Consider the following 26813-nt stretch of genomic DNA (forward strand, 5'->3'; position numbering starts at 1 on the left):
TCCTCAGCGAGATATTTGTATTGTCCCCTTATATACTTATACATGGTTATTAGATCGCCCCTCAGTCGTCTTTTTTCTAGACTAAATAATCCTAATTTCGCTAATCTATCTGGGTATTGTAGTTCTCCCATCCCCTTTATTAATTTTGTTGCCCTCCTTTGTACTCTCTCTAGTTCCATTATATCCTTCCTGAGCACCGGTGCCCAAAACTGGACACAGTACTCCATGTGCGGTCTAACTAGGGATTTGTACAGAGGCAGTATAATGCTCTCATCATGTGTATCCAGACCTCTTTTAATGCACCCCATGATCCTGTTTGCCTTGGCAGCTGCTGCCTGGCACTGGCTGCTCCAGGTAAGTTTATCATTAACTAGGATCCCCAAGTCCTTCTCCCTGTCAGATTTACCCAGTGGTTTCCCATTCAGTGTGTAATGGTGATATTGATTCCCTCTTCCCATGTGTATAACCTTACATTTATCATTGTTAAACCTCATCTGCCACCTTTCAGCCCAAGTTTCCAACTTATCCAGATCCATCTGTAGCAGAATACTATCTTCTCTTGTATTAACTGCTTTACATAGTTTTGTATCATCTGCAAATATCGATATTTTACTGTGTAAACCTTCTACCAGATCATTAATGAATATGTTGAAGAGAACAGGTCCCAATACTGACCCCTGCGGTACCCCACTGGTCACAGCGACCCAGTTAGAGACTATACCATTTATAACCACCCTCTGCTTTCTATCACTAAGCCAGTTACTAACCCATTTACACACATTTTCCCCCAGACCAAGCATTCTCATTTTGTGTACCAACCTCTTGTGCGGCACGGTATCAAACGCTTTGGAAAAATCGAGATATACCACGTTCAATGACTCACCGTGGTCCAGCCTATAGCTTACCTCTTCATAAAAACTGATTAGATTGGTTTGACAGGAGCGATTTCTCATAAACCCATGCTGATATGGAGTTAAACAGTTATTCTCATTGAGATAATCCAGAATAACATCCCTCAGAAACCCTTCAAATATTTTACCAACAATAGAGGTTAGACTTACTGGCCTATAATTTCCAGGTTCACTTTTAGAGCCCTTTTTGAATATTGGCACCACATTTGCTATGCGCCAATCCTGCGGAACAGACCCTGTCGCTATAGAGTCCCTAAAAATAAGAAATAATGGTTTATCTATTACATTACTTAGTTCTCTTAGTACTCGTGGGTGTATGCCATCCGGACCCGGAGATTTATCTATTTTAATCTTATTTAGCCGGTTTCGCACCTCTTCTTGGGTTAGATTGGTGACCCTTAATATAGGGTTTTCATTGTTTCTTGGGATTTCACCTAGCATTTCATTTTCCACCGTGAATACCGTGGAGAAGAAGGTGTTTAATATGTTAGCTTTTTCCTCGTCATCTACAACCATTCTTTCCTCACTATTTTTTAAGGGGCCTACATTTTCAGTTTTTATTCTTTTACTATTGATATAGTTGAAGAACAGTTTGGGATTAGTTTTACTCTCCTTAGCAATGTGCTTCTCTGTTTCCTTTTTGGCAGCTTTAATTAGTTTTTTAGATAAAGTATTTTTCTCCCTATAGTTTTTTAGAGCTTCAATGGTGCCATCCTGCTTTAGTAGTGCAAATGCTTTCTTTTTACTGTTAATTGCCTGTCTTACTTCTTTGTTTAGCCACATTGGGTTTTTCCTATTTCTAGTCCTTTTATTCCCACAAGGTATAAACCGCTTACACTGCCTATTTAGGATGTTCTTAAACATTTCCCATTTATTATCTGTATTCTCATTTCTGAGGATATTGTCCCAGTCTACCAGATTAAGGGCATCTCTAAGCTGTTCAAACTTTGCCTTCCTAAAGTTCAATGTTTTTGTGACTCCCTGACAAGTCCCCCTAGTGAAAGACAGGTGAAACTGTACAATATTGTGGTCGCTATTTCCAAGATGCCCGACCACCTGCAGATTTGTTATTCTGTCAGGTCTATTAGATAGTATTAGGTCTAAAAGTGCTGCTCCTCTGGTTGGATTCTGCACCAATTGTGAAAGATAATTTTTCTTGGTTATTAGCAGAAACCTGTTGCCTTTATGGGTTTCACAGGTTTCTGTTTCCCAGTTTATATCCGGGTAGTTAAAGTCCCCCATAACCAGGACCTCATTATGGGTTGCAGCTTCATCTATCTGCTTTAGAAGTAGACTTTCCATGCTTTCTGTTATATTTGGGGGTTTGTAACAGACCCCAATGAGAATTTTGTTACCATTTTTCCCTCCATGAATTTCAACCCATATGGACTCGACATCCTCATTCCCTTCGCTAATATCCTCCCTTAAAGTGGACTTTAGACAAGACTTTACATAGAGACAAACCCCTCCTCCTCTCCGATTTTTACGATCCTTTCTAAACAGACTGTAACCCTGTAAGTTACATATGTATTCACCCCTTTTGCTATGAAGCCCCTAAAGATTTCTGGTGCAAACAATCCCCTTCATTAGTCCCATGCTTAGTGACAGGATGTCCCATGCTTAGTGACAGGATGTCCCACTGTGTGCAATCTAAGTGTCACCTGTCTGTCAATATATACACTTTGCCTTTTCTGAAAGGCCACCAAAACTTTCAGCCCGATCAAGGAGGGCATTAATCAGAGAGGCACCACATAGACCAAAGGTGACCCTGAAGGAGCTGCAGAGTTCCCAAGCAGAGCCTAGCCATATGGCCATAATAAGCCATATACTCCATGGATGTGGTTTTTATGGTAGAGTGGGCAGAAAAAAGCCTTAAATTACGCACAAAAACTTGAGTTTGCCAAAAGACACATGGGAGACTCCCTAAATGTATGGAGGAAGTTAGTGGTCAGATAAAACCAAAATTTAACTTTCTGGCCACCAAGGTAAACACTATATCTGGTGCCAAACCAACTCGGCTCATGACCGCAAGAACACCATCCCCACAGTGTACCATGGTGGCGGCAGCATCATGCTGTGGGGAGTCGAGGTGAAGATGGATGGTGTGAAACACAGGGATAATCTTGGAGCAAAACCAGTTTCAGTCTGGCAGTGATCTGACAGACTGGGATGGGGTGTTCCAACAAGACAATGACATAAAGCATACTACTAAAGCAACACGTGAGTGGCGTAAGGGGAAACGTGTAAATGTTTTGGAGCGGCCTAGTCAAAGCCCAGACCTTAATCCAGTGGCGAATCTGTGGTCAGACTTGAAGATAGGTGGTTTCCTGTGGTGAACAGCAAACGTCAAGGAGCTGGAAAGTTTTGCAAGCCACTCTAAGCATACAACACGGCTTCATACATGGTGTAGTGGTTGTTTTCGGTACTGCAGCTCAGACCATATTCACATCAACAATTGAGCTGCAGTAGCCAGAATGGCCACTAGAGTGCACGGTAGTATCTCAGCTTCATACACTGTGTACATCCAACCGCCATGCAACCAGGCAACAGCTGATCGATGGGGGTCCCTAGTGTCAGGCCCACGCTACTAATGTGATATTACTGACTTCTCCTTCAGAGAGACCATCAATATTAGTCGATCTTCCCATTACATTTTGCACACCAGATCACCTGTGTCACTAACATATCAGCCCGTTCTTGCCTTGCACGGATCTGGTGTCATTAGGACCCACCTTGGAATGATCACTGCATCCTGGTAATCTTCTAGTCTGAAGATGAAAGGCTTCTCGGCAGAGTACTGAGAGGTGGGAATGCCGGTACGAGCCTCCGACTTCTCGATATCTTCCACAAACTTAAAATCTATATCCAAAGTGCCGCAGTCATTGACTAAAGGAGAGAAGACAAAGTTGTTGGGCGATAAGGAATAAAAAAATTTAAATATATGCATGTCATATACGAAGTCTCTTGTGACCTTATATTTATTAAGATGTATATAAAATATAGACGTTTAAAAAAAATATATATATTACAGCTATTGCCCCGCCCCCGAGGACCCAAAATATAAATCTCTTGACCATAAAATAAAGGAAGGACAACTCTCATATGCATTATAGAGAGAAAAAAAGGGGGATTGTCCCTGTATGGATGGTTGGATGGTCCGTCCGATGTACACTGTAGTGGCCATATTCGGTACTGCAGCTCAAGTCCCATTGAAGTGCAGAGAGCGGCCTCTGCACTGCATAGAACTTGCTGTTTGCTGATCGATGGGGTTAACAGGGGTCTGACATTAGCGACTTATCCTCAGTATAGGGTATCAATATCAAAGCCCTTGACAACTTAACAGGTGGAAAAAAAGCCCAGATTTTAACTGGTTAAATTATTTTTCCCCCGCCAGTCATTTCTGAAGCAGTGCCGATGACGCTTCAACCCCAAAGTATTGCCAAGATGATCAGCAGGTTACCGGATTTTAAAGTCATCAGCAGAAATGAGGGGAGTCGGAAAACCCCTTTAAGTTCAAAGGCACCTGCTGCATCCCCAAACATCCCAATGATTGGTTACACAGGTCTAGCCGACGAAATTTGTATGGACGGTGACCAAATGATCCTAGAATCAGTCAGGTCATCATTACATCCCAGTAGTGCAGACTCGCAATCCGGGAGCCAAAAACACACCAGGGCACAATATGCAAACATCCTATATAAATCAGCACGAATCGACTGCCGCTCACCGACATTGAGAGGTAGAACGCAATAGGCAGAGTCGGACGCCGTGGGCTTGAACTCTAGTGCAGGTTTCTCAAGACGAAGGATGTGAGAAAAGATGTACTGGTGCAGCCGGGTGATCAGCTCCAGCTGATGCAGTGTTAGTGTAAACCCCGACTTCTTAAGCTCAATTGATATGGTCACTTCTCCAGATCGGGTGTAGACAGGGAAATGTGGGATCTGCAAGAGACGTGAATACCACCACGCTGAAGATATTTATCTTCCACCAAGCCATTTATATGACGTTATCAGCCGCATTTAAATAGGTAAAGAGCAGCGATCAGAGCTAGTCTCCAGTCACAGCTGATACAAACAGAAGCTGGGTATATAACACAGCCGACATCTGTTCCTGCGTAAGCTCCCTGTACAGTTATGGCCATATGCACCAGGCGGTAAACCACGGGTACCTGAGGTATGGGTTTGGCAGTCAGGATACCGAAGCATCTAGTTGAGTCTTCGGGAGGGTAGAGCTTCCTCCTCCGGAAGTTCAGTTCGTCCGGCAGAGGGGTCGTCAATACCATCCCTATGACATAGAGGTAACACGGCTGACCCGGCTTCGGATAACTGTTCCGCAGACACTCGGGGATCTGAAAGAAGAAGGAAGAAAGGACATTGTAAGGAGTAAGAAAATCTTTCTGCATCTGTCCATCCACACTGAGCCCTATACAGCGGTAGAGAGGATCCCCAATAACTGTGCCTCCCCCCATTCTGCCTCACGAGAGGGACGTACCGCCTTGGTGTAGCACTGCCTCCTCTTGGTGGAGCCGGGGCGGCCAGGGACATTGGTTTCCTCCTCGTCGTGTAGATCCAGCTCCTCCTCGTATTTAACAGTTTCCTTGCCGACTGGCATTAAATGGTCGTCCAGTTCACCTGCGTGGAGAGGTGGAGGATTTCACATTTCCATATGACCAAATATTGTAAATCGCATGCGAAGAACCAAAGCATGCAGACACTGCGCCCCCAGAAGTATCCTAAGGACACCGCAGCATGGCTTCATATCAGCATCAGAGTCCTCACAGTGCAGGAAAACTATACTATATACCACTATATGTGGAGCAAACGCTTCCGGGAACAAACAAATGTCGCTCTTTCCATCCCCATATGAGGGCTGATAGCTTTTTGAGGGGCGAGTTGTAGATTTGAATGACATCATTCACTTTACATGTCCCTATGACAGTGGACTTGCCAGAAGAGGGCACAGGAACTGTTGTCATAGGGACAATAGTAGCTGCAGGGATCAGGTCCCATACCATCAGATAGCGGGGAGACGTACCGATCTGGTGCAGCATCTCGCAGCATATCAGGGCCACCGCCCGTTCAGCAAGCCTGATGCAGTTCATGGATGGGCCCTGTACCAGGAAAAAAAAATTGTGAGCAAAGAGGACTGTGAGGGGTTAATCAGGGGCATTATACCACAAAATCAGCACTAACAGTCAGACCTCTAATCCTGGAGGCAGACACAGAATTCTTACCAAGTACTTACAACAATGGGGGCCCTGAGCGGGGAGTTGATCGGCAGATAAAGGGTGGACTGGTAAAGGCCAGCAGACACCTCCCGGGTCTTACACTTTGGAGCGAGGTGAGTGAATGGATCACTGGGCAGCCGGGCACAATACCTGCAAATGGAGAGGAGACAGTATAGTCGGATGGAATCTTGTGACGGAAGTGCCGACAACTATCTGGGTATTTGTATAGTCAGTGTATATTGTATAGTCAGTGTGTGAACTATTACTTACTCCACATGCGTCTTGGCACAGGTGCCAAAAAGTGAGGCCGGGCCCCCTCACGGCACCAAGACTCGAGGCCCGGCTCCCTCCAGGCGCCAAGACTCGAGGCCCGGAGCTAAGACTCTAGCCCCGGCCCCCTCCCGGCGCAAAGATTCGAGGCATCCAGAGGCCCCGGCATTACGGTTTGTGGCATTTTATCAATTTTGTTATTCCCTTTATGCTGCGTTATAACTAGTACAAACTGCCGACACCACAATGGGACTTACCGGTTTATGTGGCCAATGGCGTCGTTCAGTGTTGCCCTCGGGCTGTCGCCATTTTGCCGTAACGCGTCGTCATCCACAATGGTGTCAGTCTCCGTGTCCCCACAATCCACGGACTTGGAGCATTTATTCCGCAGGATCTGTAATGTAATAGAAGTGAACATGAACCCCCCAGAGTCGCTGCACGAAACTGGCAACACGCAAAATGGAGACGTCATACCTTCTCGATGGCTTTGTAGGTCTTCAGATCTTCTTCGAACCCCTTTATCCGGTCAGTGTCTGCCAGCATAATGTAGTTTGAGATGGGGGCTCGGGCTCGACCCTTGGACTGAACGTAGGACCTGTACTCTGTCGGCAGGTCGAAGCGGACCACCAAATTGCACTTTGGGATGTCCACGCCTTCCTCCACGATGCTGGTGGCGATCAGCAAGTTTGTTTCGTGAGCTCGAAACTTTCGCAGAACCTAAAAGGGAAAAGTGGGGATGACAGTCAGCAGGAAGGTAACACTAGAAAATCATAACGAAAGGATGAAAAGTGACAATTTATTATTCCTCAACTAGCAAGATGTAGGCTTGCTGACGGTGAATGGAAACAGTCTGGTTTGCAGTCAAAGGCTGAAAATTTAATGTAATTTAGTTTTGGCTACCACAAATCAGTGTAAATGAATGTACCGTTGTGTTTAGCTCAGAATATTACCCAAGCAGACACTGCAGCAAACCTTCAGCTGTGATTGCTGACCCATGCTGCTACAATGCGGGTCCCAAGGCTGCCATCTTGCTATATGCAGGAGCTCTGTTTGCATTATTGAACAGAATACTTTTATTTTAATTCCATCTGGGGCATGTGATAATCTAGATGCACGTGGGTCATTACAAGAGAGGGATCAGGAGCCACAAACCACAAGGCCATGATTTGGGGCCACTACGAGGTAACTCATGCAGATAGACGCACTGCAACAAGCAGTGTGTGCAGCTGGAAGGAAAGTATTTCCAATTATTGCCCCGTCTGAGGTCATTAGGGTCTCACAAACCCACCCTGGATACCCTGGCATGGCAGCTTTGGATTGAGGAAAGACCATTCCAGTCCACGGCCAACCCAGTCTATTCACTTACTGGCAGTAAGTGGCGTGATTTAGCTGTCAGGGTCAATAAGCTGCACAAACAGCAGAGCTGACCTGTAAGGGCCTAACGTGATGGCCCCGGGTCTATAATGGCACATAATTATAGCTGGGTCTGGAGGGAGTCCAGGCCGCAGAGGGGGAGCAGACACAAAGCAGACTGTAGGCAGGAGGCTGTGCGGGGAGAGGCCGCTGCCATGACCATTACCTCCTCCTGCTTTCTGAACTCCACTTCCATCTGCTTGTTTCGGAGCTGGCTCTTTCCGATGCCGTGGCCAGTTATGAAGTTGCTGCTAATGTAAGCCAGGTCAGGGTCCTGCTTCCCTGCCTCCTTAATCAACCTGCAAGACAAGGCCGGGAGAATTGGTTATATCACGCTGGTGACGCGGTATTAGAGCGCCTCCTCTGGACAGCGAGGGGAGAATTTCCATACAGACAACCACATCAAACATTTGGGTTATGTATACGCACCCCCACAAGCAGAGGAAACATCAGACCGGTCAACATCGCACCTTACAGTGAAAGTGAGGCATTAAACTACTCCCAATGCAGCAGCTCAAGGGTTAATAGATGGAGATATCTAAACAAGACCCCTAAAAGGTGAGTACATAGCTCAAAATGCGTCATCACTTCATGACCGGAGAAGCCTGATCTTTGGCACTAACCGCTGTACCAGAAAATGAAGGGGCTACAGTGATTAAGGGCTGCAGCCCCTTACAGGCACCTGGGGTGCGAAGGAGACCTGCAAGGAGACTGTATGGAAATACAAAAAAAGGGATCAGCGCTGCGGCCATCTTTATTCTCCGGATCGTTGGGGGGTCCCCGAGATCACATCCCATAACCTACCAATATGCCATCTATTTACAAGATGGGAATAACCCATTATCGCCAGCTCAGCTCAGTTCGCTGCTGTTTAATCACCACCGCGCAATTCATCATCTATGGGACGGCCACGGATAGGAGAGTACCGTGGTTCCGAAGGCAATGAATGGGAGTGACCACCGCTTTTTTCCATTGGGCATTTCAGAGCTCCCAGTATGGAGCTGTCAGAACCCCTTTAAGGCTGGGAACCAAAGAGATATCTTGGGTAACCCATTGTTCACTGGTATTTCTAGGACACATCGGATGTGATGTGACCAGTATGTCGCTTGCAAGGCAGAACGTTACCGATTGAGGATGACGGCGGTGTATCTGCGCTCCACGAAGATGATTCCACACAGGATGTTGGTGAACGGGGAGGGGAAGTTGGTCTCGGTCTTCTCTTTCTCCTCTATCTCCTCGTCATCATCATCGTCGTCATCCTCGGAGTCGCTCCAGGACACGTAGTTGTCCTGATTGCGGTTGTTGTACCACTCCACGCTCTCGAACTGCTGCCGCTCGTAGGGCTTGTACTTTCGCAGGATCTCCAGGAGCTTCACTACTTTGGGGGTGACGAACCTCATATCGAGGGAAGCAGGGGAGAAGTGCTCCTCGCACAGAGCGTGGACCTTTCGGAGGATGGTGTCGGTGAACAGCAGGAATTTCCTGTGCAAATCCTCCTGCTCGTGCTTTATGTACTTCTGCAGCTCTCGCACCATTATCCCAGCAACTTTATCAGCACACCACGGGCCCAGGACGAGCAGGACGGCCCGGCAATCTGAGAGAATCTAGGAAGGGGGAAAAAACATTAAGCTCAGATCAGTGTGAATCAGTGTGGCTCCGTGAGGGCACCACACCCCCCCTCTGCGATGGTGCATGGTCTGCACATACTTCCAGGCCATGTGCACGAGATCCCAGCCCTGTATATATACAGAGGTGGCCAGATCTTTTCTGTACAGCAGACTGCCTCACTACACTACACAGACAGAGCCTGTACGAAGTCCCAGCTACTGCTCCGGAGCAGATATTGACTGCTCTTCTGCCTCATCCAGGGTCGGACTTTCGCTCCACGTACCTGTTTGGAGATGGAGATGGAATCTCGCTCTTTAGACACGATGGGAATATTGCAGTCGTTCAGAAAGTGAAGCGCGTCCTCCAGCTCGGACAGGAGCCTCTGATAGAGGCCGCTTTTGTCGTGATAGGGGCCACAGTCCAGTACGATCTCACAAGGCTGCAGGGCGTACCTTCAGCACCAGAGGGGGAAAGAAAACCACAGAGTTCATCTTTCTCATCTATTCCAAAAAAAAGCAGGTTAGAAATCACCAAATCCAACTTTACTGCCGAGAGAGGACGTGTAAACTGCAAATCCATCACAAATTGGCTGCTCAAGAATCTAGCAAAGCTGGGTACGATTATCAACCTGCAGCCCTGTCGGGGTTAACCCAATGACGACCGCTATGCCTTTACCCTATAGAAGAGGTGACAAGTCTGGCAGCATTTACCTGTCTAGGACCACCAGATCGGTCGCAGTCTCGGCGTTGCTCCTCAGAATCTCCTCCAGTTTCTGGATCTTCTCTTTTAGGTCATGAGGGTCACACTTCCCGTTCAGTATGGATGCAGTCAATCCCAGGATTCGTGGACTTGTCTGACAACCTTCACAGATCTGCAGGGGAAGCAGCGGACCATGAACGAGGCGAGCGTATTGCTGGAAACAATCGTACCAGGTAACATGATAGAAGCCAGCTACGCCTGCACTATGGGGGTCCGTACATCCCAAACACCTGAGGAACACAAAAAAATGTACCATGCTACAAGCAATGGCTCCTTTAAGGGGTTGTCTAGAGAGAGTAAAACCATGTCTGCCACCCCTGTCTGCAGGTTGTGTGTGGTATTGCAGAGCTGCTCCATCTAGAGGCCATGCCATGGAATTGCTGCTCCACCAGATTCACCCGAAATGGTCCATGGCCAGGGGTGGCGCTCCTTCTGGCTCCATCTACTCCTGGACAAGACCTTGCAAGTCTACAGACTATGTAACAACAGTGGAAATGTGGCGTCACTTCATCAACTTGAGAAGCGCCATCCCATTCACATAGCCCTAATGGGGCGTAAAGATGTCAAGTCTGGGGAGGACGACTGGTTGATGCAGGAAGTCTCGCTCTGCTCCCAAGGAGTCAGCAGCACCATGTAACACACCATTGCCTGTTCACTTGCCCTAAAAGGAAAGGATAGTCTCTTAAAGTGATTGTCCAAGGTCAGAAAAACATAGCTCCTTTATTCCACAAACAGTGCCACATTGGGTGGCGTCTGGTATTGCGGGTCTATTGTTAATACCACACACGACCTATATAGACAGTTTTTGAAAGAAAGCAGCCATGTTGAAAGGGGTTGGCCCATAAGCATTGGGGGTCTGGCTCTCCTGTAAACAAGTACTCCAAAGACCCCTGTGTAAATGGTGCTTTAGTGAGCATGTGTGACCCCCACTCCTATAGACACGAGTGGGGCAGCGGCCGATACTGCCGCATTCCCACAGACTAAGGACCCCTGATTTTGGGGTATAAGGGGCAATATGTGTGATAAATCCTACCTCCATGATCTCGCGATAGGGGTGATCCTGGATGGCGAGGTGGCACTCATCGAACACCAGGAGGTTGATCTTGGCTAAGGACAGGCTCTCGCCCCTCAGGACATGGAGGAAGATGTGACAAGTCATAACCAGGATCTGAAATAAATCACAAAACCGGTGAAGCCTCGGAGGGCGACCAGGAACCTGCCGACGTCTGGTTTGCATTTCGCCGCTCACATGTTTTCAATGATTCCTTTGTAAACTGTCTGACAATTCCCATCACATCCCGCCGCTGACACGCACCAAATTGCCCTCATACTAAGCGTTCCTGGAGAATGAAGTTTGACAAGTGCCCGGGTGAAAACTCAGAGCCCCGAACTTAAATTACTGCCCCCTTTATTAGACGCCTTGTAACAATCAGATGTTTCACCTCCGCCACAACAGTTACTCCTTATACTGAGCTTACACTATACGGGGAGATAGCGGGCTCCCTTCCCTCCCAGTGCAGGGGCTGCCATGACAGATGTTGTAACACAAGGAAATAATCCAATTGCGGTTATGACGGCTGATAAAAGGAAATGTCGGCCTCTGGCACCACATCTAGGGGCTGTGATCTGAACCAGTGACCCTTTCATGGAGGTAGAGGGATTAACTGGTGCCATTCACAACTGATGGCTCAACCAATGATGCAGCGCCCACTTTTACAGGGGTCCGGGATCTAAAAATCACATTTACCTCTGTTCATGTCCCACAGCCCCAGCTTCACTGCAATGACGAGTGCCATATATCCACGGAGAGCACTAATGTGCATGTACGTGACGACATCACAGCAGGACAACGGGGACCACCAGAGAGGGAAGACTGAGGCAACTAGTGTGCATATACGTGACATCACAGCAGGACAACAGGGACCACCAGAGGGAAGACTGAGGCAACTAGTGTGCATATACGTGACATCACAGCAGGACAACAGGGACCACCAGAGAGGGAAGACTGAGGCAACTAGTGTGCATATACGTGACATCACAGCAGGACAACAGGGACCACCAGAGAGGGAAGACTGTGGCAACTAGTGTGCATATACGTGACATCACAGCAGGACAACAGGGACCACCAGAGAGGGAACACTGAGGAAACTAGTGTGCATATACGTGACATCACAGCAGGACAACAGGGACCACCAGAGAGGGACCACAGAGGTCATTATTGTGCATATACGTGACATCGCAGCAGCACAACGGGGACCACAAGAGAGGGACCACAGAGGTCATTATTGTGCATATACGTGACATCACAGCAGGACAACAGGGACCACCAGAGAGGGAAGACTGAGGCAACTAGTGTGCATATACGTGACATCACAGCAGGACAACAGGGACCACCAGAGAGGGAAGACTGAGGCAACTAGTGTGCATATACGTGACATCACAGCAGGACAACAGGGACCACCAGAGAGGGAAGACTGAGGCAACTAGTGTGCATATACGTGACATCACAGCAGGACAACAGGGACCACCAGAGAGGGAAGACTGTGGCAACTAGTGTGCATATACGTGACATCACAGCAGGACAACAGGGACCACCAGAGAGGGAAGACTGAGGCAACTAGTGTGCATATACGTGACATCACAGCAGGACAACAGGGACCACCAGAGAGGGAACACTGAGGCAACTAGTGTGCATATACGTGACATCACAGCAGGACAACAGGGACCACCAGAGAGGGAAGACTGTGGCAACTAGTGTGCATATACGTGACATCACAGCAGGACAACAGGGACCACCAGAGAGGGAACACTGAGGAAACTAGTGTGCATATACGTGACATCACAGCAGGACAACAGGGACCACCAGAGAGGGACCACAGAGGTCATTATTGTGCATATACGTGACATCGCAGCAGCACAACGGGGACCACAAGAGAGGGACCACAGAGGTCATTATTGTGCATATACGTGACATCGCAGCAGCACAACGGGGACCACCAGAGAGGGACCACCAAGGTCACTATTGTGCGTTTACGTGACGACATCACAGCAAGACAACAGGGACCACCAGAGAGGGAAGACTGAGGCAACTAGTGTGCATATACGTGACATCACAGCAGGACAACAGGGACCACCAGAGAGGGAACACTGAGGAAACTAGTGTGCATATACGTGACATCACAGCAGGACAACAGGGACCACCAGAGAGGGAAGACTGTGGCAACTAGTGTGCATATACGTGACATCGCAGCAGCACAACGGGGACCACCAAGGTCACTATTGTGCGTTTACGTGACGACATCACAGCAAGACAACAGGGACCACCAGAGAAGGAAGACTGAGGCAACTAGTGTGCATATACGTGACATCACAGCAGGACAACAGGGACCACCAGAGAGGGAACACTGAGGAAACTAGTGTGCATATACGTGACATCACAGCAGGACAACAGGGACCACCAGAGAGGGAAGACTGAGGCAACTAGTGTGCATATACGTGACATCACAGCAGGACAACAGGGACCACCAGAGAGGGAACACTGAGGAAACTAGTGTGCATATACGTGACATCACAGCAGGACAACAGGGACCACCAGAGAGGGAAGACTGTGGCAACTAGTGTGCATATACGTGACATCGCAGCAGCACAACGGGGACCACCAAGGTCACTATTGTGCGTTTACGTGACGACATCACAGCAAGACAACAGGGACCACCAGAGAAGGAAGACTGAGGCAACTAGTGTGCATATACGTGACATCACAGCAGGACAACAGGGACCACCAGAGAGGGAACACTGAGGAAACTAGTGTGCATATACGTGACATCACAGCAGGACAACAGGGACCACCAGAGAGGGAAGACTGAGGCAACTAGTGTGCATATACGTGATATCACAGCAGGACAACAGGGACCATCAGAGAGGGACCATCAAGGTCACTATTGGGTGTATACGTGACATCACAGCAGGACGTGCACAGGCAGGATGACTGGGACCTGCAGAGAGGGACCACTGAGGCTACGAATGTGCACATAAGTGACATCAAAGCAGGACGAGCGCAGGAATGACGAGGACCACCAAGCGCACTAATGTGCATATATGACATCACAGCAGAACAAGCCAAGTCAGAAAAAGGACATTAAGAAGAAAACACACAACGGCTACCCCCCTTACTAACCTACTGAACATATTTAGCCCACCGACCGGACCCAGAAGAAGCCCGGCACTGCCGCCCAAGTAAGAGTAGCAGATCTGTTGGGTTACGGCACTGCTTTATACTAGGGGTAACATGCCGGCAGCTGTACATGGAGGCAATATCTGTGAGAGTAGAGAAGACTTGTGTGGACAGTAGTCCTTTACTCGGCCATCATGACCTCTGCTGATTAACCCCTTACATGAAGCTACGTTCTCCTTTCCTGGATCCGTCCCTACCTGATGAGCCACAAATTCCTCGTTCCATTTTTCCTTTGACCAATTTTCCACAATTTCTAAACTGGAATATTCCCCGACCTTCAGATCGGAGTGCGTGCGAACGGCGGACACTTGCTGAGCAACTTGTTTATCTGGTAGGGACACAAATGTAGGATGGTCACATTGTTATTCTACATCACTGAGCACTCGATACGAAAAGGGGAACAGCAGGTTGTAGAAGCATAAAATTTAGTCTTAAACTTGAACCATTATCTAGATCTCCACATTTTTATTTTACCAGACTGGCAGGATTGTGTTTGTCATGCTGGCAGCAGATTAACAAGCAGCACTGTTGTAACACTAACGTCCGGCCTGCAGTGTAAAGAATGGTGGTTTACATTTTTGGTTGCCTTAGCCACTAACCTACAAGTACAATTTCTCCTTTAACCCCTCTGTTCTCAAGCAGTGCTCTGTATCCCCCAGAGGGTGCATGTCCTGTCTGCGGGGGGTACTCTGCCTAACCTGCTGCAGTGGATACTATATGCAGAGTCTACCTCTGGTGCATGATAAGTGGAAAATCTGCTACACTGTAAAAATCGCCCTGGAGTTTGCTACAAAAAACACAACGTCTCCATTCTTTACACTGCAGGCTGCAGTCCGAGAACTGGAAAATGGTGCAAAATAGAAGCAAAGTTTATACCATGGGGCGAGACTTCTATCCCCACATGGAGAGGGGTTGTAATGAACATCTGACCTCTACTCCATTCACTTCTATAGGTGAGGGTGCATGTGATCACTGCTCCCAAAAATGGAGACTAGTGCAGTGGTCACACGTATGCACATAATTCGCACATGAGCAGAATGGGTGATAAATGTGGGAACGTCAAAACGTACACTCATGATATCTAGTGCAAAATGTGCACGGCCACTGCCATAGATATGACTGGAGTCCAACACATGCGCTCCCGTCCCATTCATCAGGACCTGACCCCACTAGTCACATCCATTACCGCTACGCATTGGACAATAGTTACCAGAATTGACCAAGAACACTGTTCTCTTGGCAACGTCATGGAAGTTTCCCCGGATCTGATAGGACAGCTCTTTAGTGAGTAGTACGGCAATGAACGTCTTCCCTGAGCCAGAGTTCAGACACACTATCGTGTTGTGATCCAACGCTGCCTCCAGCAACTCCACCTGCGGGAGAACCGAGGACCAGGATCAGCGAGGTCATGAAAAATACAAATGCATTCCATTACTTCTCAGTCATGGAGCTATAAAGAGTTAAAAATCCCTGCATAGGGCCCCAAAATAATAAGACTGGTAAGTAGCCCCATCATGGACGTGGACAATTCAGGACTATGAAGCTCCACAGGTCGGGTGCGGTGCTCTCCTGATGTCTCATCACAATGGATATTATATCAGCGTGTACAGAGGGTACGGAGAGGTGATGGAACAAGAGACCCCCGACAGGGAATATGAATGGAGCTTGTGATCTGTGGTGACTTTCCTCAGCTGCCTGGGAGGGATGAAAACCTTTTTTTTTTTTTAAAGGGAGCCTTGTGAAGAACTGCATAAATATGTTTGGGAGTTGCAGTTTTGCAACACCTGGAGTGATTGTTCCTGTGAGGGTAATGAGTGCAAATAGGAAGCCATGTACCACCAAGCAACAGTGAGAGACCCCCAACAATGGCCAGTACCTGATATTTCCTAGGGGTGTATATATTATCATGGATCGCCTCCTGCTGCCAGGGCAGTCCAAAGAAAGGGCCCATGGGCGAGGAGGCCGGGGTCAGGAGTTGCAAGCCTGCCATGCTGAGGGGCTTTCTATCATCCAGTAACTTAGATCATTGCAACCGAGTGTCCGCACAGCTTTCTGCAAACAGAAGAACAACAGGTGAGGAACGGAGGGTGCAAAGCACAAGACCAAGGTTTCCAGCCATCCAGGGGTCACACGGCGAGGGCCGTATTTACTGGATTATCAGACAGGAGCTTCCGTAAAATTCCAACCCAACAACCAACCTGCAGGTTAAGGGCATGACGTGTGCCGGACAACTGGAGGTTCCCGATTACTGGAAGTTTACTTACCGGTTTCAGTCTCGGAGGTCACAAATGCAAAGAGGCTTGAAATGTTCTGTGACATAGTCATAACTATAAAAGAAAAAAATAAATAAAGTTATGTATGCAACCTTACATCACAGCCCGAGGCACCACGGCCGCATCTCGTAACATGGAAGGAGTGGTCAGCATTTGGAATATTGATACGTTTATGGGATATCTCCACAGGCTAGGATATAAACCTGAGACACATGCGGATCCCACCTGCCTCCAGGGGGACCACGGTGCTGTGTCAGGAATACAGAGGTGGCGGATCATGCACTGAAGACTGCGCAGTAATGAACAGAGATCCATGCATGCACGTCCACCTCCTGATGGTGTGAGCCTTTACCCCGCCCAGGTGGGATGCATATCTATCGGGCATTTTCTAGTGCATCCCATCTCTGTGCCAAAAATAGCCCACATGGGAACACCTCTATGGTTATGAGACCTTTAAATAGACACCTAAAGACGAGTTCATCGATTCGCAGAACCCTGATGCAGCATCCATGGGGCAGGAGTCCTGCACACCGCCTCCACCCTGCTGGCATCACCCGACGCCTCCTCAGCTCAGGCACGACATCATGCGTCTGCAGTGCTGCAATGATGACATCACCAACCAGAATAGGCGCCTCTGTGCTAATACAGATGAACTGCTCACAGATTACAAAGTCAGCAGAGTTCGGAATGCCGCTCTGGAGGTGACTAGAGCAGAAGACACAATATCACTTGTATCAGTACGTCACTGTTGCAAGGAGGGATAATGCAACGGTCGTGGCTCCGCTTTCTGTGTCAGACGCTACTACCTGAGTAATGTGAAATTCACACTAGGCATTCTTGCTGCTTTTTTATGCAGCTTCTTTCCTGCCAAGAGATTAATGAAAAAACGTCCAGTGTGAACTTACCCTAAATCTTCACCTCCGCGCAGATTACGAGCCTCCTCAGCGCTCTCTCAGTACTGGTGACCTGGGAGGAAACAGAAATATGCCAGGGTTTATTTTTTTTCCTGCATTTATCTCGGTCTGGTTTTGGCAGATAGTTTTCTGCAGCAGCTTTGGATGCGAGAGGAACGGAAAACGGTGCAGATCCCATGGGAGCATCGTGAAGATCCGCACCCTGCAATGGCTACAGTTTCATCCTGGACCCAGACGGGAGGATGTGATGTCTACATTCCACGTCCTGTCAAAGCTCGCACATGTTCCAACGGCCCGAGAACAACCGTTACCACCGTCAGCGGGAAATCTAACGTTATGATGGACGGTGCAATAAGACGAGGCCGTACAGCAGACCCCCAGCTTAGAGTTCCATCTTAAAGGGATCTTCTAATCCTATGTTACATTAAACCAGCCCCCAGACTCTGCGCCACCCAACCACTAGCCCCTCCCGACTCTGCACTCCCCACCATGCCACCAGCACCTAATGCCTCTGTGCCACCAATCAGCCAGCCACGTGACCCTGCACCTGCCCTCCCCAGACTCTGCGCCACCCTACTGCCACCTCCCCCGACTCCACGCCACCCTACTGCCACCTCCCCAGACTCTGCGCCACCCTACTGCCACCTCCCCCGACTCCACGCCACCCTACTGCCACCTCCCCCGACTCCACGCCACCCTACTGCCACCTCCCCCAACTCCACGCCACCCTACTGCCACCTCCCCCAACTCCACGCCACTCTACTGCCACCTCCCCCAACTCCACGCCAGCCCCACTGACTCTGCACCACCTCGACTAAGCGCCACCCTACTGCCACCACCCCTGACTCCGTGCCACCCTATTGCCACCACCCCCGACTCCGCGCCATCCTACTGCCACCTCCCCCGACTCCACCCTACTGCCACCAACCCTGACTCCACGCCATCCTACTGCCACCACCCCTGACTCCACGCCACCCTACTGCCACCACCCCTGGCTCCACGCCATCCTACTGCCACCACCCCTGGCTCCACGCCACCCTACTGCCACCACCCCTGGCTCCACGCCATCCTACTGCCACCACCCCTGGCTCCACGCCATCCTACTGCCACCACCCCTGACTCCACGCCACCCTACTGCCACCACCCCTGACTCCACGCCACCCTACTGCCACCACCCCTGACTCCACGCCACCCTACTGCCACCACCCCTGACTCCACGCCACCCTACTGCCACCACCCCTGACTCCACGCCACCCTACTGCCACCACCCCTGACTCCACGCCACCCTACTGCCACCACCCCTGACTCCACGCCATCCTACTGCCACCACCCCTGACTCCACGCCATCCTACTGCCACCACCCCTGACTCCACGCCACCCTACTGCCACCACCCCTGGCTCCGCGCCATCCTACTGCCACCACCCCTGGCTCCGCGCCAGCCCCCTTGACTCTGTGCCACCCTACTGCCACCTCATGTGACTTCGTGCCAGACAACCTGCTGGCATCATGACAACCCCACACTGCCAGCTGCAGGAAGCACTGACGCCCCCGCACAGCCCGGCACCAGCTCTCCTTCGCCTCCCGGCACACTCAGCGGGATCGTCGGGACACAAGTTGCCTCCGCCGCGGGGTGTGTTACCCGCACAGACTCTTACCCGCGGGGCCCGGCCGTTCTCCTCAGCCCCCGCGCTGCACGTACGAGGCCCCGGGCTCCTCTCCGGCACTGGGCGCTCCCGGCCTCCGGGGAGAAGAGCGGAGACAGCGGCGCAGACCCAGGACTCCGGCAAGAGAGCGCCACCTGACGTCACTGTCATGTGACCGCCGCGGCCGGAAGGGGAGGAGCCTAAACTGGAAGCCACCGCTAGTCCTGCTAGGCAGCCTATATCACCTGTGGCCGCTCTCCCCGCCCCTCAGTGACGTCAGGCGGCCTCCCCGGGCTGGACTCCCTGCACTCCCCCCCGCACGACTTAACAACGCACTTCATATACAAATATAGCAAATTCACCGCTGATGATGCACATATAGTCCATGTACCAACAAAACCATGGGGTATACGGACACCGCAGCAAAAAAGACTGTTACAATGTAAATAAAAAGGAACAGTCTCACCAATTCCGGTAGATTGATGGGGAGACGAAACAGGTCCTGGATCATCGGCTTCAGGCCAAATAGAAGGGACATACAGTACAATACCGTGCCGGTCCCTATGGGGCTAGCTGTAGTCCATGCCCCAAGCTCCCGCCCTTACAAGGGAATTCCACAGCTACCCCTGAATTAAACATGCCCTGCACTCTCCCTCAAACCATGACCTGACGCGTTTCCTCCCTCAAACCATGACCCGACACATTTCCTCAAACCATGACCCTACGCGTTTCCTCCCTCAAACCATGACCCGACACATTTCCTCAAACCATGACCCGACGCGTTTCCTCCAGGCAGTTCGTCAGGGGAGTAGCCTGTGGTATGGATTAAAGTGCATCATCGACGGTGAATGTGCTATACTAGATGGTGAAGACACAAAAGCGCACAGCGAGGTCAAAAATACTCTGTTGTAAAAAAGTCACAGTAAATAAGCAAGTGCTAGTCAAACAATGAAAAAAATACAGGGTATTTTGTTAATATGTTTTTTTGCAAAAAAATGTATGTTAAGCTGCTCCACCAATCGCCAAGGTATACCCATAATAGAGACTAGGGAGTCCACCACTCCTGTGTGGGTCATTTGCATTGTAGCTGTTCCATCTCGCATGTTCAACGTGGATATTTTCTCTCTGAGCCCTGTTCATACAGGTTATATACAGATGATCAGGTTTTTAAATACATCAGATAGGGATTATATACATTAGACAGGACTGCTCTATTATGGGTATACCTTGGCGATTGGTGGAGCAGCTTAACATACATTTTTTTGCAAAAAAACATATTAACAAAATACCCTGTATTTTTTTAATTTTTACCCTGTATTTTTTTAATTTTTTGACTAGCACTTGCTTATTTACTGTGACTTTTTTTTACAACAGAGTATTTTTGACCTCTCTGTGCGTTTTTGTGTCTTCATGTTCTTTGGTGGTGTGAACAGGTTTCTACAGACTTGTTCACTATGCAAGTAGCCCATGTGTTTTTGGTTCTATACTAGATGGTGGCCCGATTCTAACGCATCGGGTATTCTAGAATATGCATGTCCACGTAGTATATTGCCCAGCCACGTAGTATATTGCCCAGTCACGTAGTATATAGCCCAGCAACAGAGTATATTGCCCAGCCACATAGAATATAGCAGAGCCACGTAGTATATTGCCCAGCACAGAGCCACGTAGTATAGAGACATAAAAAAAAAAAAAACATATACTCACCTTCCGAAGGCCCGTTGGAAGTCCTGCTATACTCACCGTCCGCCGCCTTTGCCGCTCATCGCCACGCTCCCGGGACCGCTCCATTGCAAGCAGCAGCTTCCGGTGGTCCCAGGGCTGGTGTGAGCAGGACCTATGATGACGTCGCGGTCACATGACCGCGACATCACGGCAGGTCCTTGTCGCACACCAGCCCTAGGACCGGAAGCTGCCGCTTGCAATGGCGCGGTCCCGGGAGCGTGGCGATGAGCGGCAAAGGTGGCGGAGGGTGAGTATAGCAGGTTTTTTATTTTTTTTAATTATTTTTAACATGACCTATTTTTACTATTGATGCTGCATAGGCAGCATCAATAGTAAATAGTTGGGGACACACAGGGTTAATAGCAGCGGTAACGGAGTGCGTTACACCACGGGCCGTTACCGCTGCCATTAACCCTGTGTGAGCGGTGAGTGGACTCGAGGGGATTATGGAGTGGGCGCCGGGCAGTGAGTGCAGGGGAGTAGGGGAGGGACTAATCGGACTGTGCCCGTCGCTGATTGGTCGTGGCAGCCATGACAAGCAGCTGCCGAGACCAATCAGTGAACGAATAACCGTGACAGAAGGACAGACAGACGGAAGTGACCCTTAGACAATTATATATATAGATTTGTAATCTCTAAATGCAGCTAGGTGAACAGTTGGATTTTTGGTATTTAGTCTCTGGTAAATTGTACAGAATCTTGCACTTTCCACACCGTTTCCCGATGCTAAAGAGAATTCATTTTTTAGATATTACATCTGAAATCCATTTTTATCCATAGTAAGCTGTTTAAACTGTTCTGATGCTACATTACCCTTCTTCAACAGTAATTCAGCTGAATATCACAAAGGGTGGCACGTGTTTTTTTGTTTCTTTTAAAGAATATATTAAAAGTTCAATTTTAATTCTCACATTCTGCTATACATTAATGAGGAGGAGAGGCACCGTATAGGGTTGAGCGAAACGGATCGGACAAATTCAAAAATCGACAACTTTTGGCAAAGTCGGGTTTCATGAAACCCGACCCGATCCTAGTGTGGGTTCGGCCATGAGGTCGGCGATCTTTGCGCCAAAGTCGCGTTTCGTATGACGCTTTCAGCGCCATTTTTCAGCCAATGAAGGTGGACGCAGAGTGTGGGCAGAGTGATGACATAGGTCCTGGCCCCAACCATCTTAGAGAAGGGCATTACAGTGATTGGCTTGCTTTCTGCGGCGTCACAGGGGCTATAAAGGGGCGTGCACGCCGACCGCCATCTTACTTCTGCCGATCGTAGCATAGGGAGAGCTTGCCACAGCTTCATCAGAAGAAGGGATATAGTTAGGGAGGGAAGATTAACCCCCAAACTGCTTGTGCTGTAGCGATTTCCACTGTCCAACACCACCATTTTTTTGCAGGGACAGTGGAGGCTATATTTTTGTGCATCAGCTCGGTAGCTCATTGGGCTGCCCTATAAGGCTCCCTGATAGCTGCATTGCTGTTTGCACGCTGCTGTGCAAACCAACTGCTTTTTTAAAAGCAAAAATCCTGTTGCTCCTTTCTGCACAGTTCTCTTGTTTCTTTGTCCACACTTTTGTGTGCAGCAGTCCTTTTTATTGTTGCCATACTTGTCCTGAGATCATTGTAGGGAGATTGAAATTGTACTACAGTCCTTGTATTTTTTGATATATCTTCCAGCCGCTTTCTGCCACTTACATTGTGTAGTGTAATACACAGGGCCTGTTTCTTGCTGCAGTCTCCCCCCCCAAAAAAAGTGAGATTTAAATTGACAACAAGTTTCTATACATCAGTTCTGTTTATCGTATATCTGCCAGCCACCTTGTGCCACTTACATTGTGTAGTGTAATACACAGGGCCTGTTTCTTGCTGCAGTCTCCCGCCAAAAAAGTGAGATTTAAATTGACAAGTTTCTATACGTCAGTTCTGTTTATCGTATATCTGCCAGCCATGTTCTGCCACTTACATTGTGTAGTGTAATACACAGGGCCTGTTTTTTGCTGCAGTCTCCCCCCCAAAAAAGGGAGATTTAAATTGACAACAAGTTTATATACACCTTCAATCTTGTTTAACAGTACCATATAACGGTTGTTATTTTGGTTAGATTTTCCCAAAAAATGAGGAAGTCTGGTGGAAGAGGCCGTGGGCTGTCGTTGCCAGCTGGTACTGATGGTGGTGGTGGTGGTGGAGCATCTGGTGGTAGTGGGAAAAGCAAAATAGCACCTAATGCTACTTTCACACTAGCGTCGTTCGACGCACGTCGCAATGCATCATTTTGCAGAAAAAACGCATCCTGCAAAGTTGTCTGCAGGATGCGTTTTTTCTCCATAGGCTTGTATTAGCGACGCATTGCCACACATCGCAACCGTCATGCGTCGGACCGTCTGCACCAAAAAATGTTGCTTGTAACGTTTTTTGGTGCGTTGTGTCCGCCATTTCCGACCGCGCATGCGCGTCCGGAACTCCGCCCCTTCCTCCCCGCCACTCACAATGGGGCAGCGGATGCGTTGTAATAATGCATCCGCTGCCCCCGTTGTGCTGCGTTGTGACAGGATGCGTCGGTACGTCGGCCCGACGCACTGCGACGGGCCGACGCTAGTGTGGAAGTAGCCTAAGGCTGGAGGTGTTGAGCCAGCGTCATCGTCTGGCTACACAAGGCCTTGAAGGCTCCCTTATCTGGGAGTAAGAAAACCGCTTTTAAAGCCGGAGCAGCAGGAAAAAGTTTTGGCTTTCCTTGCTGAGTCAGCCTCTAGCTCTTTCGCCTCCTCTTCAGAAAGTTTGAAATATAAAAGCAGCGAGTCGTCAGTGGATGCTCCCGGTCAGGAACAAGTCGCTTCCTTGTGTCCTTCACCCAAAGCAAAAGTGAAAGATGCGGCAGGTGACACTACAGTTTACTCCATGGAGCTCTTTACACATACTGTGCCAGGGTTAGAAAGGGAACTAGTTAACAGCCCATTACAAGATGAATGGGACATGGAGTGCGCAGATGCACAGCCACAGCTAGATTATTATGCTGTTCCATTGACTCAGATCACTACATTGCCCTCGCAGTGTACTGAGCCAGAATCTGACCCTGATGAGACTATGGTGCCCCGTCGCGAACGCTATAGCACCTTACACGGTGACACAGAGGAAGCTGCACATGACATTGAAGAGGAGGTGATAGATGACCCAGTTGTTGACCCAGATTGGCAGCCAATGGGGGAACAGGGTGCCGCTGGCAGTAGCTCTGAAGCGGAGGAGGATGATCCGCAGCAGGCATCTACATCGCAACAGCTTTCATCTGGCAGGCCCGTATTTGGCCAAAAACGTTTGACAAAACCAAAATCACTTTTAGGACAGCGTCGTCATCCGGTGAAAGGAGAACAGCGTGCAATGCCTGAAAAGGTATTCCATAGTAGGAAGAGTGCAGTGTGGGAATTTTTTAACCAAGATCCGAATGATCAGCCAAAAGTTATCTGTAAGAAATGCTCAAAGACCTTTAGCTGAGGGAAGAATGTCCAAAATTTAAATACAACGTGCATGCTTAGACATTTAACCAGCATGCACTTGCAAGCCTGGACTAACTACCAAACGTCCCGTACCGTTGGTGCACCAGCTCAGAATGAAGGTAGTCAGCAACGCTACATTGCTTCCCACACTGTAAGCCCACCGGTTAGGACACCACCAACAGCAAATGTGGAGGTATCGTTGCAAGGCCAAAGCAGTCAGGGAATCACAAGGTTCTTGGTAGGAAACAGCATAAGAAAAGATAAGATATCAACGTCACCAGGCGGTTTTGCAACAGTCGGTTCAATAGCAGACGTAGGATCCTTATTAAGGCTCATGTAGCACGTGTGTTTCCAGCAGTACACAGGAGGTGCTCAACGAAAGTTCATAGACAGGTGCCAGATGATAAGAATAAAATAGACGTGGCACTCACCCAGAATCTGCTGCAATTCAATATCCTTTATTCATCTTTACAACGAAATGGACATAACAAGGAGAGGCGGCTGGTGAGGGAAGCGGTGCGGGGAGTGAGAGGAGGGCGACAGCCGTTTCACGCTTGTGCACTTCCACGGGTCCAGGTGCACAATTAAAAACGTCATTTCCTTTATAGGGGATTAGACAATTAGACGTGAACATGTGAAAAAATGATAAAAACCTTAACAGTTATGTGCATCGTATGACACTGATAAGCACAACTAGAAATGAACATTAGACTTCAAATACTATAGATACTGTGACTCTATAAATTTACAAAAATATAGCCATGTCCAATTTATTGTTCAGTCCGATGGGCCCTTGTGCATTAGTCTCCATAATCCATCTTGCCTGCCGTTGGAGTAAGATTTTATTGCGATCGCCACCTTGAACCGGGCTTCTTACTACCTCCAAGCCTGCAAACCGTAATACATTCGGGTTCGCATTATGCTTATCTCGCATATGTTTGATGAATCGGGGGCAACCTTTCCCAGTTGATATTGAGTTATAATGTTCCCTGAATCTTATAACCATCGGACGAATAGTTTTGCCAATATAAAAAAATGAACAAGGACAGAGGATTAGATAGACTACATATTTAGTTTTACACGTAATTAGATGCCGGACTGTGTAAAGATGAATAAAGGACATTGAATTGCAGCAGATTCTGTGTGAGTGCCACATCTATTTTATTCTTATCTCTTGGTAGGGAACACTGTAGGTATGCCAACATCAAAAATACCATCACCAACCTTCTCTCAATCTGCCATGTCCACCACCACCCCCGCTAGTTCCACCATATGCAGCTCTCCAGTCCAGCTCACCCTACAAGAGACTCTCGTTAGGAAAAGGAAGTACTCATCCTCTAATCCGCGTACACAGGGTTTGAACGCCCACATTGCTAGGCTAATCTCATTAGAGATGATGGCCTACCGGTTGGTTGAAAGCGAAGCTTTCAAAGCCCTGATGGCCTATGCAGTACCACGCTATGACCTGCCCAGTCGACACTTCTTTGCGAGAAAAGCCATCCCAGCCCTCCACCAGCATGTCAAAGACCGCATTGCCCATGCACTGAGGCAATCAGTCAGTATAAAGGTGCACCTCACAACAGATGCATGGACCAGTAGGCATGGCCAGGGACGTTACGTGTCCCTCACGGCGCAGTGGGTTAATGTGGTGGATGCTGGGTCCACAGGGGACAGCCATAGTGGGACAGTTATGCCTAGCCCACGGTCTAGGAAACAGTTGGCAGTAGGCGCTTAACACCCCTCCTCCTCCAGAAGTGAAAGCTCGTCCACAGAGTGCAGTCGCTCGACCACTCCATCCGCAGCTGCCAGTGTTGCACACAAGGTGTCCCATTATGGAACAGCTAGTGGTAAGCGTCAGCAGGCTGTGCTACAAATGAAGTGTTTGGGCGACAACAGACACACCGCGGAAGTACTGGCCGAGTACTTGCGGCAAGAAACTCAGTCATGGCTGGGCAGTGTACATCTTGAGGTAGGCAAGGTAGTCAGTGATAACGGAAGGAATTTTATGGCTTCCATAGCCATTTCAGAACTGAAACACATACCTTGCCTGGCTCACACCTTGAACCTGGTGGTGCAGTGCTTCCTGAAAAATTATCCGGGGTTACCAGCCCTGCTCCTGAAGGTGTGAAGACTTTGCTCGCACATCCGCTGGTCGCCCGTACACTCCAGACGTATGCAGAACCATCAGCGATCGCTGAATCTTCCCCAGAATTGCCTAATAATCGACGTTGCAACAAGGTGGAACTCCACACTGCACATGCTTCAGAGGCTGTGCGAACAGAGGCGTGCTGTAATGTATTTGTGGGAGGATACACATACATGGGCAGGCAGTTGGATGGCAGACATGGAG

The 26813-nt window shown here is 48.9% G+C and overlaps 1 protein-coding gene across 1 annotated transcript in view; it reads right to left on the reverse strand.

Moving 5' to 3' along the window:
- DICER1 (dicer 1, ribonuclease III) overlaps positions 1 to 19433 on the reverse strand; it is a 68795-nt gene extending 49362 nt beyond the window's left edge. The window contains exons 1-19 of the mRNA XM_069737488.1: positions 19266 to 19433; positions 17601 to 17661; positions 16687 to 16749; positions 16299 to 16474; positions 15633 to 15795; positions 14620 to 14750; positions 11222 to 11356; positions 10140 to 10300; positions 9713 to 9881; positions 8947 to 9425; positions 7988 to 8120; positions 6883 to 7125; positions 6666 to 6802; positions 6156 to 6288; positions 5946 to 6021; positions 5403 to 5542; positions 5080 to 5259; positions 4639 to 4852; positions 3644 to 3797 (exon numbers count right to left, since the gene is read on the reverse strand). Of these exons, the coding sequence (XP_069593589.1) occupies positions 3644 to 3797; positions 4639 to 4852; positions 5080 to 5259; positions 5403 to 5542; positions 5946 to 6021; positions 6156 to 6288; positions 6666 to 6802; positions 6883 to 7125; positions 7988 to 8120; positions 8947 to 9425; positions 9713 to 9881; positions 10140 to 10300; positions 11222 to 11356; positions 14620 to 14750; positions 15633 to 15795; positions 16299 to 16412 (2762 nt within the window). The 5' untranslated portion in view covers positions 16413 to 16474; positions 16687 to 16749; positions 17601 to 17661; positions 19266 to 19433. The remainder of the gene's footprint in view (positions 1 to 3643; positions 3798 to 4638; positions 4853 to 5079; positions 5260 to 5402; positions 5543 to 5945; positions 6022 to 6155; positions 6289 to 6665; positions 6803 to 6882; positions 7126 to 7987; positions 8121 to 8946; positions 9426 to 9712; positions 9882 to 10139; positions 10301 to 11221; positions 11357 to 14619; positions 14751 to 15632; positions 15796 to 16298; positions 16475 to 16686; positions 16750 to 17600; positions 17662 to 19265) is intronic.
- Positions 19434 to 26813: the final 7380 nt, after the last annotated feature.

The sequence above is a fragment of the Ranitomeya imitator genome, chromosome 1 (assembly GCF_032444005.1).
Source record: "Ranitomeya imitator isolate aRanImi1 chromosome 1, aRanImi1.pri, whole genome shotgun sequence".
Lineage (NCBI taxonomy): Eukaryota > Metazoa > Chordata > Amphibia > Anura > Dendrobatidae > Ranitomeya > Ranitomeya imitator.